Here is a 15,259-nt window from a genome sequence, read left to right as displayed (position 1 = left end):
GAAAAATAATAGTCTAAAAATGATCCATAGATCTTTGGGACACTTTAAAAATGTCAATGTCTGTTAGTATTTTTTGCTTTACGAAGATGTCACGGGCTTATGTTGAACTTTTCTACACCTGCTTTTGATACTTGTATGTTCCATATGGGGGTACATGTCATACAGCAAGCCATACATACACACAGACGTAGGTGTCAAACTCTGAATAGAGTCTGAATGACGCTTTTTTTTTTTTTCGTAGTGTCTAGTAGGACTACTATTAACAGAGAATGACAAATCAAAGATAGTAAACGGCTGTTCTTCAATCGTTTGCCTTTTATCTACAATCTCTTCCGGATTAATCAGTTCATGAACGTGTTTAGAAGTACCTATTCACAGTGTGTTCGGTAACATTGGTTTGGAGAACGTCCATTTCGTCGTTTAGTTCAATGTAAATTTGGCTTCGAAAACTCAAGACATGTTATTAGTTGTTATTGTCAATACAGTTTCCAAAAACTTGGAATTAAAAAAAAACGATCACAAAACGGTTGTTTACTAGCAATCTTAAACAACATTTTTACTTGTAAAGCAGGTTGATGATTGCTTCCCATTACCCGACATCCTAGTGTAAACTTACCTTTATTACATTTAAATCTGGCTCTGGCATAAGGAACCAACTCAGTGTAAATCACAATTCCTTTATCACTAATTTGATCTTTATTACTTTTTCTCGATAGGCAACCAGTCATACTTCCAAGCATGCGCAACTCCCACCTGTCACTTTCTCCAGCTGTTGTTGACGCTGTCAAATCCAGTTCAGTTCGCTTTCTGAACTCGTGTTGTAGTGTGGTGTGTAGGTTTTTAGTATTTTTTGTACCGTTTGACCTAATAAAATAGAAACTATGGCAAATCTTCGTCAAACACCATTAACATGTAGCGGCCACACAAGACCCGTAGTCCATTTAGACTTCAGTGCGGTGACAAAATACGGCTATTTCCTAATTTCGGCATGCAAAGGTAGGTAAAACTCTGTCCGATCTAGCGGCGAAGTAAACTTTACCTTCAATCAACAAGACATTTACCTTGGCCTGGTTTTTTTCTCTCTTTCTGGACATAATTGAAACCCTCGACCAGACGCAACCTTAAACATTCAAGGCCAAAATCCAGCCCACTCTTCCTGTTTTCGCTACCCTCAACCGCCATCGTGGGGAATTTTCTAAAAAACTACACGTTCGGAGGCGGCAAAATTGAACGGAGAATAAACTCATGTGCGGTGATAAAGTCGGTGTTTATTTTAGCGCTTGCTTGTTGATAGCGGTTGAGGTTATACAGTGCCGGACTGAGGGACTTTATGGCCCCAAGAACTCAGAACTATTTAACTTTGTTTACGGAAATTTTTCTTTTTATTCTATTTATTATTGTAAACAAGTTTGCACTTGTTTCCTAACTGTGTAATTTCCCATTATTACGCACACCCGTGCGTAACAATGCACTTAATTTCCATCAAGTTAGTTTGGCCCGCATGCCCATAATCACGCCGGTTTTACAACACTAAAATTTAATTTCTGCCGATTCCTAATTAATGTATTCATCGTCTCATTATTTTTGCTACTGGTGTTTGTGGTTAACTTGATTTCTCTTCTTTTTTGTAGCTTCTTGTTAAAATTCTAACGATATTATTTGACCGCGAAGAAGGAATGCTTTTTTTAGGCTGTTGTTGGAATTTAAAAACAGTGGGCGGAGTTACCTTAAATTAATCGCAAGATTCCGAACTTTTGAAATCGCCCCTTGTAAAACAGGCTTTGCGGTGGCCAATGAGAAAACAGCATTACTAAATCACGACAAATTAAAAGCTTCATTTTGTACTAATTAGACTGTATTGCTATATCGATTTTTTGTTAAAGCAGCTGAATTTTTTGTGTAATCGTTACAATGTGACTGCAGTTAATAGAAATCCGCTGTACGAATTAATTACTAGTTAATTTATCGCTTTATTATTTCTGCCACACCTGAGAAGTTCTTTTCATACTGTGTCAGTCATATCAGTCAGCGAAATACTTTATTAAATGGACCATTTATTGTATTATATAAGTGATAACTACACCTATATGAGAAAGTTGTTCTAGGATACTTGTTAAACAAATTTTGTGCTCCATGACTTTGCTAATTACGGATTAGTCTTGAAACACGAATGACGTCATTACCAATGAAATTATAAAAGTTGCTAGTGCGTGATAAAGCAGACTTTTGGGTATTCAAATTATATGTTAGCGTTAAAATGACTACTTTTTTATCGTACAGATTTAAAAATTGAGGATTCATGTTATAAACAGTACCAGCAAATGTATGATCCGTTTAAATTTTTCTAATAAAATTTTTTTCCTAACAAGCAGAACAATATAGGAGCTCGTATTTTCTCAAAAATTCCCAAAATATTCTGTTTAATTGATATCTTCTAATTGTAATTACAGCTAAAACAAAAAGAAATGGAAATTGTTTACATATGAAAAAAAATCTCGCCTCTTTGAAAAAATATTTAAAAAAATGCAATTTTTGTTCTCTCCTAAACCCTATAAAGCAAAAACCACTAAATAACACTTCCGCAGCTTTTTTGACTTGAATTTTTGCACTTTTTCGATTGGGTTTTTTCTTTTTTCAGTTATTCGATTTTTAAATGCTTCGATTTTATAATTTTCTGTTTTTTCAATTTTTCGTTTCTGTGATTTTTCATTTTTTTTTTTGTTTGTATCTTCAATTTTTAGATTTTGCAATTTTTCCATTTAAAATTCCTCCAGTTTTCAGTATTTAATTTTTCGATTATGTATTTAATTCTTCATTTCTTCAAATTTTCGATTTGAAGTTTTGGTTTTTATTTCTTGTTTTTTCAGTTTCAGTTTTTCAATGGCACCTCTTCGAGTTTTCATTTTTTAATTTTTCAGTTCTCCCATTTTACAACTTTTGGATGTTTCAATTTTTCGATTTGCATTTTCACAAGTTTTCAATTTTGAATTTTTCAATTTTTCGATTTTTCAATGCTTCGATTTTATAATTTTTTGCATTTTTCAATTTAAAATTTCTCGAATTTTCAATTTTTATTTTTCCAACTTTTCAATTACTCATGTATTTAATTCTGGATTTCTTCAAATTTTCAATGTGAACTTTTGGTTTTGGTTTTTATTTCTTTATTTTCACAATTTTTCAGTTCTTCGATTTTCCAACTTTTGGATGTTTCAATTTTTCATTTCGGTTTTTTATCTAGAGTTTATATTTTCAATTATTCGATTTTTCTATGTTTCGATTTTATAACTTTTTGCTTTTTCAGTTTTTCGTGTCTTCAGTTCAGATTCTTAATTTTTTTTTGTTTCTTCAATTTTTAGATTTTGCATTTTTTGATTTAAAATTTCTTGAGTTTTTATTTTTTCATCTTTTCAGTTATTTAATCCTGCATTTCTTCAAATTTTCAATGTAAACCTTTGGTTTTGGTTTTGATTTCTTTATTTTTACAATTTTTATAATTTTTTTGTTTTTTCAATTTCAATTTTTCGATTTGCAGTTTCACGAATTTTCAATTTTTCATTACGCTTTTTCAATTTTTTCTTTTTTTAATGTGAAAATTGTCAGTTTCTTGTTTTTCGATTTTTCGTTTCTTCAATTTTGATTTGCAGTTCTTCTAGTTTTCCAGTTTAAATTGCTTAGTTTTTCAATTTTCCAACTTGTGAATTTTGCAATTTTTGGATTTGCTTTTTTCGTTTCAGGTTTTTATTTATTTTTTTTTTGTTCTTTTAATTATTCGATTTTTCAGTGCTTCGATTTTATCATTTTGTTTTTTCAATGTTTCGTTTCTTGAGTTTTTCGATTTGCAATTTTTAAATTTTTTTTTTGGTTCTTCAATTTTTGATTTTTCAACTTTTAATTCTTCATTTATTCTTTATTTTGCAATTGATCGATTTTTCAGTGTTCCAATTTTATAACTTTTTGTTTCTTCAGTTTTTCGATTTTTCAATTTTTTTTAGATTTCGCATTTTCGATTTAAAATTCCTCGAGTTTTCAATTTTTAATTTTTCAACTTTTCAATTGTTTTATTCTGCATTTCTTCAAATGTGCGATGTAAATTTTTGTTTTTGGTTTTTATTTCTTTATTTTTACAATTTTTCGATGTTTCAATGTTCCGGTTTTAATTTTTTGTTTCTTCAATTTCAATTTTTCATTTTTGTTTCTTCAATTTTACTCTCTTCCAGTTTTCATTTTTTAATTTTTCAATTCTCCCATTTTACAACTTTTGGATGTTTCAATTTTTCGACTTGCAATTTCACAAGTTTTCAATTTTGAATTTTTCAGTTTTTCGATTTTGTAATTATTTGCATTTTTCAATTTAAAATTTCTCGAGTTTTCAATTTTTATTTTCTCAACTTTTCAATTATGTATTTAATTCTGGATTTCTTGAAATTTTCGATTTGCAATTTTTCGTTTCGGTTTTTTATCTCGAGTTTATCTTTTCAGTTATTCAATTTTTCTATGATTCGATTTTATAACTTTTTGCTTTTTCAGTTGTTTTATTCCGCATTTCTTCAAATGTGCGATGTGAACTTTTGGTTTTGGTTTTTATTTCTTTATTTTTACAATTTATCAATATTTCAATGTTCCGGTTTTAATTTTTTGTTTCTTTAATTTCAATTTTTCACTTGTTTCTTCAATTTAAACTCTTCGAGTTTTTATTTTTAAAATTTTCAATTCTCCGATTTTCCAACTTTTGGATGTTTCCATTTTTAGGCTTTCAATTTTTCATTTTTTCAATTTTTTATTTCGGTTTTTTATTTTAATTATTTTTAAAATTTTTCCTTTTTTCCAAGTGAAAATTTTAATTTTTTTAATTTTTCGTTTTCTCAAATTTAGATTTTTTAGTTTCTCGATTTTTCAATTTTTCGTTTCTTCAATTTCGATTTTCTAGTTATTTTACATATGTTTCCAATAATTTCTAAAATTTTAAAATTTTTTCACTTTTTCGATTTTGAAATTTTTCTATTTTTCAATTACATTATATTTTCAAAACTTTTTCATTTATTCGATTCTTCAACTTTTCGATCTTTCTATTTACACTTTTCAGACTTTGCAATTTTGACGATTCTATAATTTTTCAATTTTACAATTTTTGAGTTCTCCAATTTTTTAATTCGATTAGTATTTTTTTTCCAATTTTTCGATTCAATTAGTTTTTTTTCTTTCCAATTTTTCGATTCATTGATTTTTTCGATTTTGAAGTGTCTCGATTTTTAATGTTTCAATGTTTCGTTTTTTTAGTTCTTCGATTTTGCCTTGCCGTTTTTCGCTTTTTCAGTTTTTTGATTTTTAAACTAATGAAAAAAAATGGAAAAATTGCAAGATTGAAAAATCACCAATGAATAAACGAAATAGTGTAAAATAACAACTTTGAAAAATCTAAAAATTGGAAATCAAGAACTTGAAAATTTGAAGAAACCAAAAATTAATGAATCGAAAGGTTAAAAATGAGAAACTTAAAAATCGAACAAGCTAATATAGATTGTAAAATTGGAATATTGAAAATTAAAGAAATCGGAAAATCTTATAACTGGAAATCCAAAAATTGCAAAATTGGAAAATCGAGGAATTGAAAAACTCAAAGATTGAAAATTTTAAAAATTCAATAAACGAAAAATTTGATACGAAATCGGAAAAACGAAAAATAAAAATTGAGAAACTGAAAAATTATAATATTGAAAAACTGAAAAATTTGGAAGTCGAAAAATTTTAAAAATTACAGTTTCAAAAACGAAAAATTATGAAACAGAAACATTGAAAAATTGAAAATTAAAGAAAATGAAAAAAGAAATAATTGTGACATCAAAAAATTGTAAAATCGCAGAAAAAGAAAAAACGAAAAATTGTGATATTAAAAAATTTCTCGCAAGTAATTGAATCCAGATTTTTCGAAAAATTATAAGATTTGATTTTTGTTATTTTATTTATTTATTTATGATACTAATAATAACAGCACTGTATTGCCAAATTTTAATATTTTGCATATTTCAAAGACGATCATTTCGACAAAATTTTGATGTTACCTCATTAAATTTTTGGGAAGGGATTAACGATTTACCATGCTCACGATAACCTTAAAACGTTTGCAGGATTCCAGAGCATTCGGTTTTGCAGTTTCAAAGTTAAATTTTGTTTTTTTTTCCAAAAATCTAAAGTTGTAGGGTGAAAACTCAACACGAATTCATACACCACAAGTGCAGGAACATCTTATTTTATTAAAATAAAAACAAAATTACCATTGTAAATTTTGAGGATGACGTCATTAAATTGGTGGTGGGGATGATTAGCCAATTTTCGGTTGGCGTTTTAGCATCTACATGACAATCCTAATATACACACCAAATTTGACAACAATCGATTCAGTAGTTTCGAATATTATCGGTCTAATAAAATTCTGCACAGACGGCAGACAGACAGACAGACGAACGAAAACTTATTCACGCTCGGGAAGTAAAAATAATTTATTAGAAAAAAAGAAGTGAAATACTAGTATGGAGAGAAATCAGAGGTGTTTTCCCGCATAATTAATATTCAAAGTCTCATTTATGCCTGCAGAGTGGTAGAATGCTTTCAAAGAACATCACCATTAAACTAGTTAACGCTTTCAAGTTGTTATTTCACCTATTCAGAGTTTACTACACGGCAGAACAATTGATTATTAGTATAATGCTGGTATTACAACAGGTATTTTGTTTTGTTCTTTGAAGAGAGTTTCTATATGTACATTAAAGTGTTAATAATCCCACATTTTAACCTTAAGTTCCTCTACAAATACATATTGACTCCAATTTCGTTGCAATTTCCAGACGGAAAACCCATGCTGCGGCAAGGCGACACCGGCGACTGGATCGGCACTTTCGAGGGCCACAAGGGGGCGGTCTGGGGCGTAGCACTAAACAAGGACGCCACCAAAGCCGCCAGCGGGGCCGCCGACTTCACCGGAAAAGTCTGGGATGCGAATTCCGGCGAGGAGCTCCACTCCTTCCAGCATAAACACATAGTCAAAAGCGTCAACTTTTCCAAAGATAGCAGCCTTCTGGCGACCGGAAGCAACGAGAAACTCGTTAGGATATTCGACTTGAATAAACCTGATGCCAGTAAGTTGACCATCGAAGCAACCTTCGGCGGACGTGTTCGGTCTTGACTCAATTTAACGACCACACCTAAATTTCAGAACCCGAGGAATTCAACGGACACACTTCCGGAATAAGGCACGTGTTGTTTTTCAGAAACGATACTCATTTGGTCTCGTGCGCCGACGATAAGACTGTGAGGGTGTGGGAACGATCCTCCGGAAAGGTAAGGTATCGAAGTGGGACGTAGTACATTCTAGGAGCGAAATAGTGGTCTTAAATAAAATGAAAACTAGAGACTAGTTCGTGTAACAAGAAAACATAAATATAAATGGTTCTTGTATGCTAATTCGTCGGTGAAATAAAATTCTGACTAAATGTGACATTTGCATTTAGGGGAATTTACTTACACCAACAGAACAAAGTTTAATACACTATTTGTCAACTGTTACAAAAAAAAAATGAAGTCATTTCGTCTTAACTTTATAGTCTATGGAACATGATAATACAACAATATACAGGGTGAATCACCTATACTTTTTGGAAAGTAATTGTGATCCTGAATCTGTATTCAGATTACTTCGACAGAACTTCCCTCGCCTATAAAGTAGGTACGGCTTGTCAAGTCCAGCTCTTTTGAAAAATTAAAAGATTTGACTTTGCGAATTTTATTGTTTTTTATGGCAACCATTATAAGCTAAAATAAAAACATGTATCTAATATTTGGCTGAAGGTAAAGAAACGTGCTAACCGTTTGATTACAAAATTTTGTGTTGATCCACATTTTTGCAAGGACGCATATATCAGTTTGGATACATGCACTGTAGTTCTAATAATGAAAACTGAACTGAAAATCATTTATGGTACTTGTAATTTAAGACGAATAGCAATAACACTTATCAACCTGTAGACGTGAGAATGAAACAGAAACTAAACTAAAAGATGTTTTCTACGAATTGCAATAACCAGATCACAATGCCGACGGTCCAGACTTTTTTTTTATTGCTCTGACTTCCGCTTATTGAATAAAACACAAATTTGATTTTGATTTTTGATGTTTTAATTCACATTTGGTTAATTATAACTTGTCTAGATCTAGGGGAGCCTTAGCATCCCCTGGTCTCCCCCTAGCTGCGGCCTTGTCTATGAAATATCGAGAAAATATGAAAGTACCAAATTGCCAGATGGACTCCATTACTGTACGTCGGTAGGTTAACTTCGGTAAGAAAAACAACTTGAAAGTGTTTATGTTTATACATCGGAAGAATTTGAATGAGTTCGTCCCCTCAAAACAAGGGATCAAAAAAATTAATAGTAAGCTACAATCGACAAAATGTTCTGAATATCATTATTATAATTATAATTAAAATTGTATTTTCACATTTTCGGAAAAATGGGGTGACTCGTTTTTAATTTGATCAATACAAAATATGAATGTAATGATAAATCACCAGTAAAAACTCATCGTATTTTTCACATTTTGGGTAGAACTTGGTCGGCAAAATTTTGAGATAACGTCATCAATTTTTTAAGGGGATAACACATTTGTTTTTATTAACAATTTTTACCATGCTTACAATGACTTTAAAACGTCTGCAAGATTTCAAAGCATTCAGTTTTGCAATTGATTTATTCAGTAAAATAAATTGACTGATTTATTAATTTTTTGAGTCACCCTGTATATGCAAATCTAAACAATAATATGCAGTGATAAATTATAAGTATAGATTGGTCATATTTTGCACATTTTAGGGAGGATTTATTCATCAGAATTTTGAGATGACGTAATCAATTTTTTGGAGGGGATAAGTAAATATATTTTGATTAAACATTTATCATGCTTATCATAAGCTTAAAACATCAACAGCAGGATTGCAAAGCATTCGGTTTTGCAGATTAAAAATTAAATTGCAAAATGTTTTATAATCTTCATTTTTTCTTTCCAAATTAAAATAAATTGACTCATTCATTAATTTTTATGAGTCACCCTGTATAAGAAATTTAAAAACTTTTAATGCAATGACAAACCACAAAAATAAAAATGAAACTGTAAGTTAAGACTAATTTTGTCAAATTAAATTTTAATTTTTAATTAAATAGGGGCAGGTGGGGGGGGGGGGCTATTGGTTGCTTATAAAAGTTTCTACAGGAAAAAGTTAAACTTGGCTCCGCCCACCCACCCGGTTTTGGCAAATAACTAAATACAGAGCGAGTGGACGGAGCTAGTACTTGCTAAGATAGGACTGAACAATATTAAGAATAGTCACTAGGTTGGAGACAGGGTGGGTGGGCGGAGCTAGTACTTTCTCAGATAAGACTGAACAATATTAAGAGTAGGCACTAGAATGAAAAGGAGGCTGATGGGCGAGGCTATTCGTTGCTTATAAAAGTCTCTGCAGGAAAAAGTTAAACTTGGCCCCGCCCACCCACCCGGTTTTGGCAAATGATATACCCTCTAATTATTTAGACGGCGAGTGGACGGGGCTAGTACTTGCTAAGATAAGACTGAACAATATTAAGAATAGTCACTAGGTTGGACATACGGTGGGTGGGCGGGGCTAGTGCTTTCTCAGATAAGACTGGACAATATTAAGAGTAGACACTAGAATGACGAGGAGGCGAATAGGCGGGGCTTTTGCTTGTTTATAAATGTCTCTGCAGTAAAAAGTTAAACTCGACCCCGCCCAGCCACCCGCTTTTGCCAAGTGATATACCCTCTAATTAAATACAGGGCGAGTGGACGGGGCTAGTACTTGCCAAGATAAGATTGAACAATATCAAGAGTAGTCACTAGCTTGGAGAGGGGGTGGGTGGGCGCGGCTAGTACTTCCTAAGATAAAACTGAACAATATTAAGAATATTCACTAGCCGCCCGTTCTATTACTTGCTTAAATAAGACTAATTTTGCAGATGACGTACTCTCTAAGAAAATAGAGGGTGGTTAGAGGGGCTAGTACCTACTAAGGAAACATTGATTTTGGCCAATGACATACCATTTAATTAAATAGAGGGAGGGTGGGCGAAGCTACTACTTGCTAAGATAAAATTGAATTCATTTCATCATATTTTGCACATTTTGGATAGGATTTACCCGGCAAAATTTTGAGCATCAGTTTTTTGGGAAGAGGTAAACGAATCAATTTTGCTTAACGATTTACCATGATTACGATAACCGTAAAATATTTGCAAGATTTCAGAGCAATTGGTTTTGTAGTTTCAAAGTTATAGTGCAAAATATTGTTATTCAGTTTTGAATTTTTTGCAAAAATTCTGAATGTCCAGGGTGAAAATTCGACATGGATTCACACATCACAAGTGCAGGAATATTTTATTTTTTAAAATTTAAAAATACTTTTTGTTATAAATTTTGGAGATGGCGTCATCCCATTGGTGGTGGGGATGATTATCCAAATTTAGTTAGCGTTTAACCCTCTACATGATATTCTTAATATACATACAAAATGTGACAACGATCGGTCCAGTAAAAAAGTAAAAAGAGTCATTTTGTCTTGACTTTATGGTCAATGGAACATGATAGCACCACAATATACAGGGTGAATCACTATAGTTTTTGGAAAGAAATTGTAATCCTGAATCTGCGTCTGTATTGAGAAAAAGTGTATCACGTCTGAATCAATTAGTTAATGAGATCGAGGACCATTGTTGAGTGACTCACCCTATATATAATTATTTCAAGATCGGTGAAGCAATTAATAAGTTGTTTCAATGAAAACGTAACAATAAATTTTATATTATTATTATTTAAATAAATGTTGACTACAAGGTCCTTTTAAATATTATAAATAGTACAAATAGGGAACTTGTAGTCAATACAATGAGACCAAAAAGAGACAGTTTCATTGTGCGTTGATCTTGATCCACTTTTTAATCTTATCTGAGCATCAATGACGAATTACACGTGCATAAAATCAAACAATACACAAATATTAACCTTCGCTACCTTTTACTTGTAGGAGATTCAAAAAATCGAATTTCCGTCGATCCCAAACAGCCTAGAGGTATCCAGAGACGGCAGCGTTTTAACCGTAACGCACTCCAACCACGTCACATTCCTCGACTCCGAGTCTCTAACAAAAATTAGAGAATTCTCCGTTCCTACCACAGTAAACTCGGCCTCACTCCACCCGGACAAAACCATCTTCGTAGCAGGAGGAGACGACCTGAAAGTGTACAAGTTTGACTACACCACTGGGAACGAAATCGGTAATAAACGCATTATAATTATTGCCAGGATATATATATTTAAATCCGGTGTTCCAGAATCCTTCAAGGGCCACTTCGGGCCGGTCCACTGCGTGAAATTTTCGCCGGACGGCGAATTATACGCTTCTGGATCAGAAGACGGGACTTTGAGACTGTGGCAAACCACGATCGGTAAAACGTACGGTCTGTGGAAGTGCGTCGATGGACCACAAATGAATAACGACACGCTTTCGTCACCCAAAGAAGTTCCCGCTATTTAAACAGTTTGGCGAAATTTGTTAACTCTTCTTTCATTTTCAAATCCAAGTAATCGTAGTTCTTTCACGATGAGGTGAAGAGAAGACGAGAACTTCGTTTCTGTGACTCAACAAAGTGCTTTATTTATGTTACATTGTTTTTCTTTGAATATTTAATAAAACATGAGGAACAAGTCTGGCTTTGATTACGATCAGTGCTTGGGCTTTGTAAACATTGGTGTAATTGCTACTGGAACAATGTAGTGGTGTCGGAAAACAACCAGTCAACAATCAATAATTAATAATTATTATGTTTGCTGCACAGGTTGAATGTTTTGTAGTAATGTAAAAGTAAGGTTATTTTTTCTTGACTGCAATTTTAATACAACTAATAAATAAGACTAGTTTTTAGTTTCTGTAAATAAATACCAGTAAAAACGAATCTGTAAAGTTTGGCTTCCCTTGATTGTTAATAAAAATTAAATCAATAATGTCTCTAAAAAAGTGGGGTTATCTCGCCTCATGTTATGATAATTGATAAACAACCAGTGGCTCAAAACGAGCACTGTAAACAAAATAAATAAAGAAATCGTTCGTTTCAACGAAAACTTATCATTAATCTGTATGTATGTGTTTTTCGTACACGACGAGATTTGAGGTTATGTCATTCCAGGGGGCCCCCCTTGTTTACAACAATCACTGTATACGTGCATAACGCAACGGCGCAGCAAATAATAGATATAAGATAGCGGAAGAGGAAACTATTTTTTCTATTAAGTTATCAGAAGCCACAAGTAGCTCAATTCACATCCGTTTTCCGGTGCCCCACAATTACCGATAATGAGTACTGTCGCTGGTAAATTCATTTGCAATAATCTTCACTCGTGACGAGTTTGTTTACAGAAAGTGATAAAACAGAAGAAACCTCCAACAGTGTGGACACCGAAACCAAAGAAGAGTGTCCTGAAATGAAGCGCTTAAAACCCAATTATCTGAGCGAGTGTTTTCCTATTACGTCTCTAGATAACATCTCGGAGGTGATTGAAAACCCGCCGCGGTGGGTCCAGAGGGTGATCCCGCTCCAGGAACGCAGCAGCACAGTCGTGCAAAACATTATCTCCGATTGTCACTGCGACCTGAAGAAATTTACACCCAAAACACGACTAGACAAGCGGTTCGTGCCTAAAACTCTGGTGTGTCATGACTATAAAGGGGGCTACTTGGAAGACAAATATCTCTCGAGCACGAATATAGGAAACCTGTACTCGTTTTACAACTGGGCGCATATTGACGTTTTTGTGTATTTTAGTCACCATTTGATCACCATACCGCCGCTGTGTTGGATAAACGCAGCCCATCGCAACGGGGTGAAAATTTTAGGCACTTTGATCACTGAGTTCCAACCTGGTACAAAAATCTGCGAAAAAATCTTTAAGGATGAGGATACGATGAGGATCTTCGCCACCTCTCTCACGAAAATTTTGGAAATATTTAAGTTCGATGGGTGGTTGCTTAACATTGAGAACCCTCTTCCGGACACAGAAATGTTGAAAAAGTTCGTGAGTTATTTGAGTCTGAGCACGCGTAGCGAAAACCCCGACAATCTAATAATTTGGTATGACAGCATTATTGAAACCGGAGAACTTAAATGGCAGAACGAACTAAACCCTCTGAACAAATTCTTCTTTGATAATTGTGACGGGATTTTCTTGAATTACGTCTGGAATGAAGAAAATATCCAAAATACGATTGAGTTTGCGAAACATCGGACCCTGGATGTGTATGTGGGTGTGGATGTGTTCGGTCGCAATACGTTCGGTGGTGGTAAATTCAATACGTTTAAAGCAGCCCAGGTAATCCGTAGGCACCACTTATCCATGGCGATTTTTGCCCCTGGGTGGACCCACGAAACGTTACCCATAAACGAAAATCGACAGAAATTTTTTGAGGATTTTGTTAATAGGGATTGTGCGTTTTGGAATAGCTTGTGGCCGTATTTATACACACATCCGATCACGCATTTTTTTAAAACGAGCTTTTTCATGGGGGTAACACAGGTAATTAGATTAGTAGGTGTATGATTTTAATAAATACGTAATTTTTGCTCTAGGATGTGTATAATATGTTCTCTCAGCATCAACAGTTGTCAAAAATAAAGCATCCGAGGACTCTAGAATGGGTACCCGACTATGATAAAATTCCAACCCTTCATAATAAGTGTAATTGTTTGCAATGTGCCTTTACAGACAAGGGGGTCAGATGTTTGGTTACAAAGGAGTTTTTAAATAGTTCGCTTTGTTACCTTCATAGACTATTCACCTGTGATATTTTGTTGTCAGGGACAATCACTGTGTATACTTTAACAAAATTAGTACGTAATCAACCCGCTTCGTTAAGTTTGAACTTATTAACTTCAGATAAAAATGGTACTATTAAGAAAATTAAATGCAATAGTTCCGTTAAGGAATACTTGATTAATAATTCAACCCTTCTTGAGGTTAATCCATCGATAAACCCATCGTTAATAAACCATGTGGTCAGAAGTAACGAAGAATTGTTTTTACACGAAAATTTAAATATATCGTAAGTATCGCGTGTGGAAAGTTGTTATTTTAAAGTAATGTATTATTTTCAGTGTTTACCAGTTCATTGTAACACCGTGTACACTTCTAGAAATTGGGTGCACTCTGGATGAAGGAAAATCCATTTACTTGTGCGGCTTGGGGGTCGAAGATCGAATTTTGTCGTTGTAAATTTATTCAGAAAAGTTTTATGATTAAAGTTTACAGTTTACAGTTAATTGAATTTTTCGTTACATTCACGTTCAAGTCAAAACATACAGATACCGTGAGTACGTGAATGCATAATTTTTCCTTAAGGTTATATTTTTGTGTAGGTATTTTAATTTTGTTCTGTTGTTCTTTTCTGTGGCCTTTCTACACTTTTCGTCAAAGATTTAGTCTTTATTTCACTTTCTTGTATTATTGATTGAAATACGTTCTTGCGCGCCAAAATGTACGTATGCAGCCAGTAATACACTATTTAAATTTTCTAAAGTTTCACGAGTCGGGATGACACTCCGGGTGGTCCCGAGGAGTACGAAGTTACGATTTTTCCAGTATTGTGCGTATTAATTTATTTTTCTTTTTGCATTTTCATTTTGATTTTTCGATTTTCTAAAAGTGACGTCACAGTGTCAACTAATAAAATTTGCACGATCAACTTAGTAGGCGTTAATGTGTAATGTCAAACGTTGACATTTATCATTCAAGTACTGTGTGTTATTACTTATTATTACTTAATAATTTGTGTTATTTTTACAAGTTAGTTTAGTAATAGCTGGTCTACAAACAAAGAAGGGTTGCGAAAAATGCCTCGGGATGAACGGGAGACTGTAAAACTTTGCAAGAAGTCTGCCGCACTTGAAAGACATATCTTCGCCTGCGGATGACAAGTTTGCGAAAATGGGGTTCTCAGGTATTAAAATTATTAAATTGACGTTGTTTATTTTATTTTTGTGTCACAACTAGTTATAATCAACAATAAATAAATGAATTTGTAATTATTACGCAGTGAAAAATCGCGCTTGACGTTTGTAAATTTTTTTGCACAGATAACTGTGATTACTCGGTGCTGCAAAATTGGCGCTATGACGTCACTGGAAAATCTTTCAACGTTAATTACTTGGAA

At 33.2% G+C, this 15,259-nt stretch overlaps 2 protein-coding genes across 2 annotated transcripts; both read left to right on the top strand.

The window, feature by feature from the left end:
* Positions 1-775: 775 nt before the first annotated feature.
* LOC135132080 (serine-threonine kinase receptor-associated protein) lies at positions 776-11,763 on the top strand. Its single transcript, XM_064060008.1, has 5 exons — positions 776-996; positions 6,843-7,133; positions 7,211-7,335; positions 11,084-11,333; positions 11,391-11,763. The coding sequence occupies exons 1-5, from the start codon at positions 882-884 to the stop codon at positions 11,591-11,593; spliced, it is 984 nt and encodes a 327-aa protein (XP_063916078.1). The 5' UTR covers positions 776-881; the 3' UTR covers positions 11,594-11,763.
* A 91-nt stretch (positions 11,764-11,854) lies between these two features.
* On the top strand, positions 11,855-14,369 carry LOC135132078 (cytosolic endo-beta-N-acetylglucosaminidase-like). The gene is made up of 5 exons (XM_064060007.1): positions 11,855-12,191; positions 12,243-12,425; positions 12,473-13,626; positions 13,680-14,152; positions 14,205-14,369. The coding sequence occupies exons 2-5, from the start codon at positions 12,410-12,412 to the stop codon at positions 14,320-14,322; spliced, it is 1,761 nt and encodes a 586-aa protein (XP_063916077.1). The 5' UTR covers positions 11,855-12,191; positions 12,243-12,409; the 3' UTR covers positions 14,323-14,369.
* The last annotated feature ends 890 nt before the right edge of the window (positions 14,370-15,259 follow it).

Source organism: Zophobas morio, unplaced genomic scaffold, assembly GCF_036711695.1.
Source record: "Zophobas morio isolate AGI-343-1 ecotype UQ-CSIRO unplaced genomic scaffold, CSIRO_AGI_Zmor_V1 ptg000021l, whole genome shotgun sequence".
Lineage (NCBI taxonomy): Eukaryota > Metazoa > Arthropoda > Insecta > Coleoptera > Tenebrionidae > Zophobas > Zophobas morio.
This window is presented reverse-complemented; position numbering and strand designations above follow the sequence as displayed.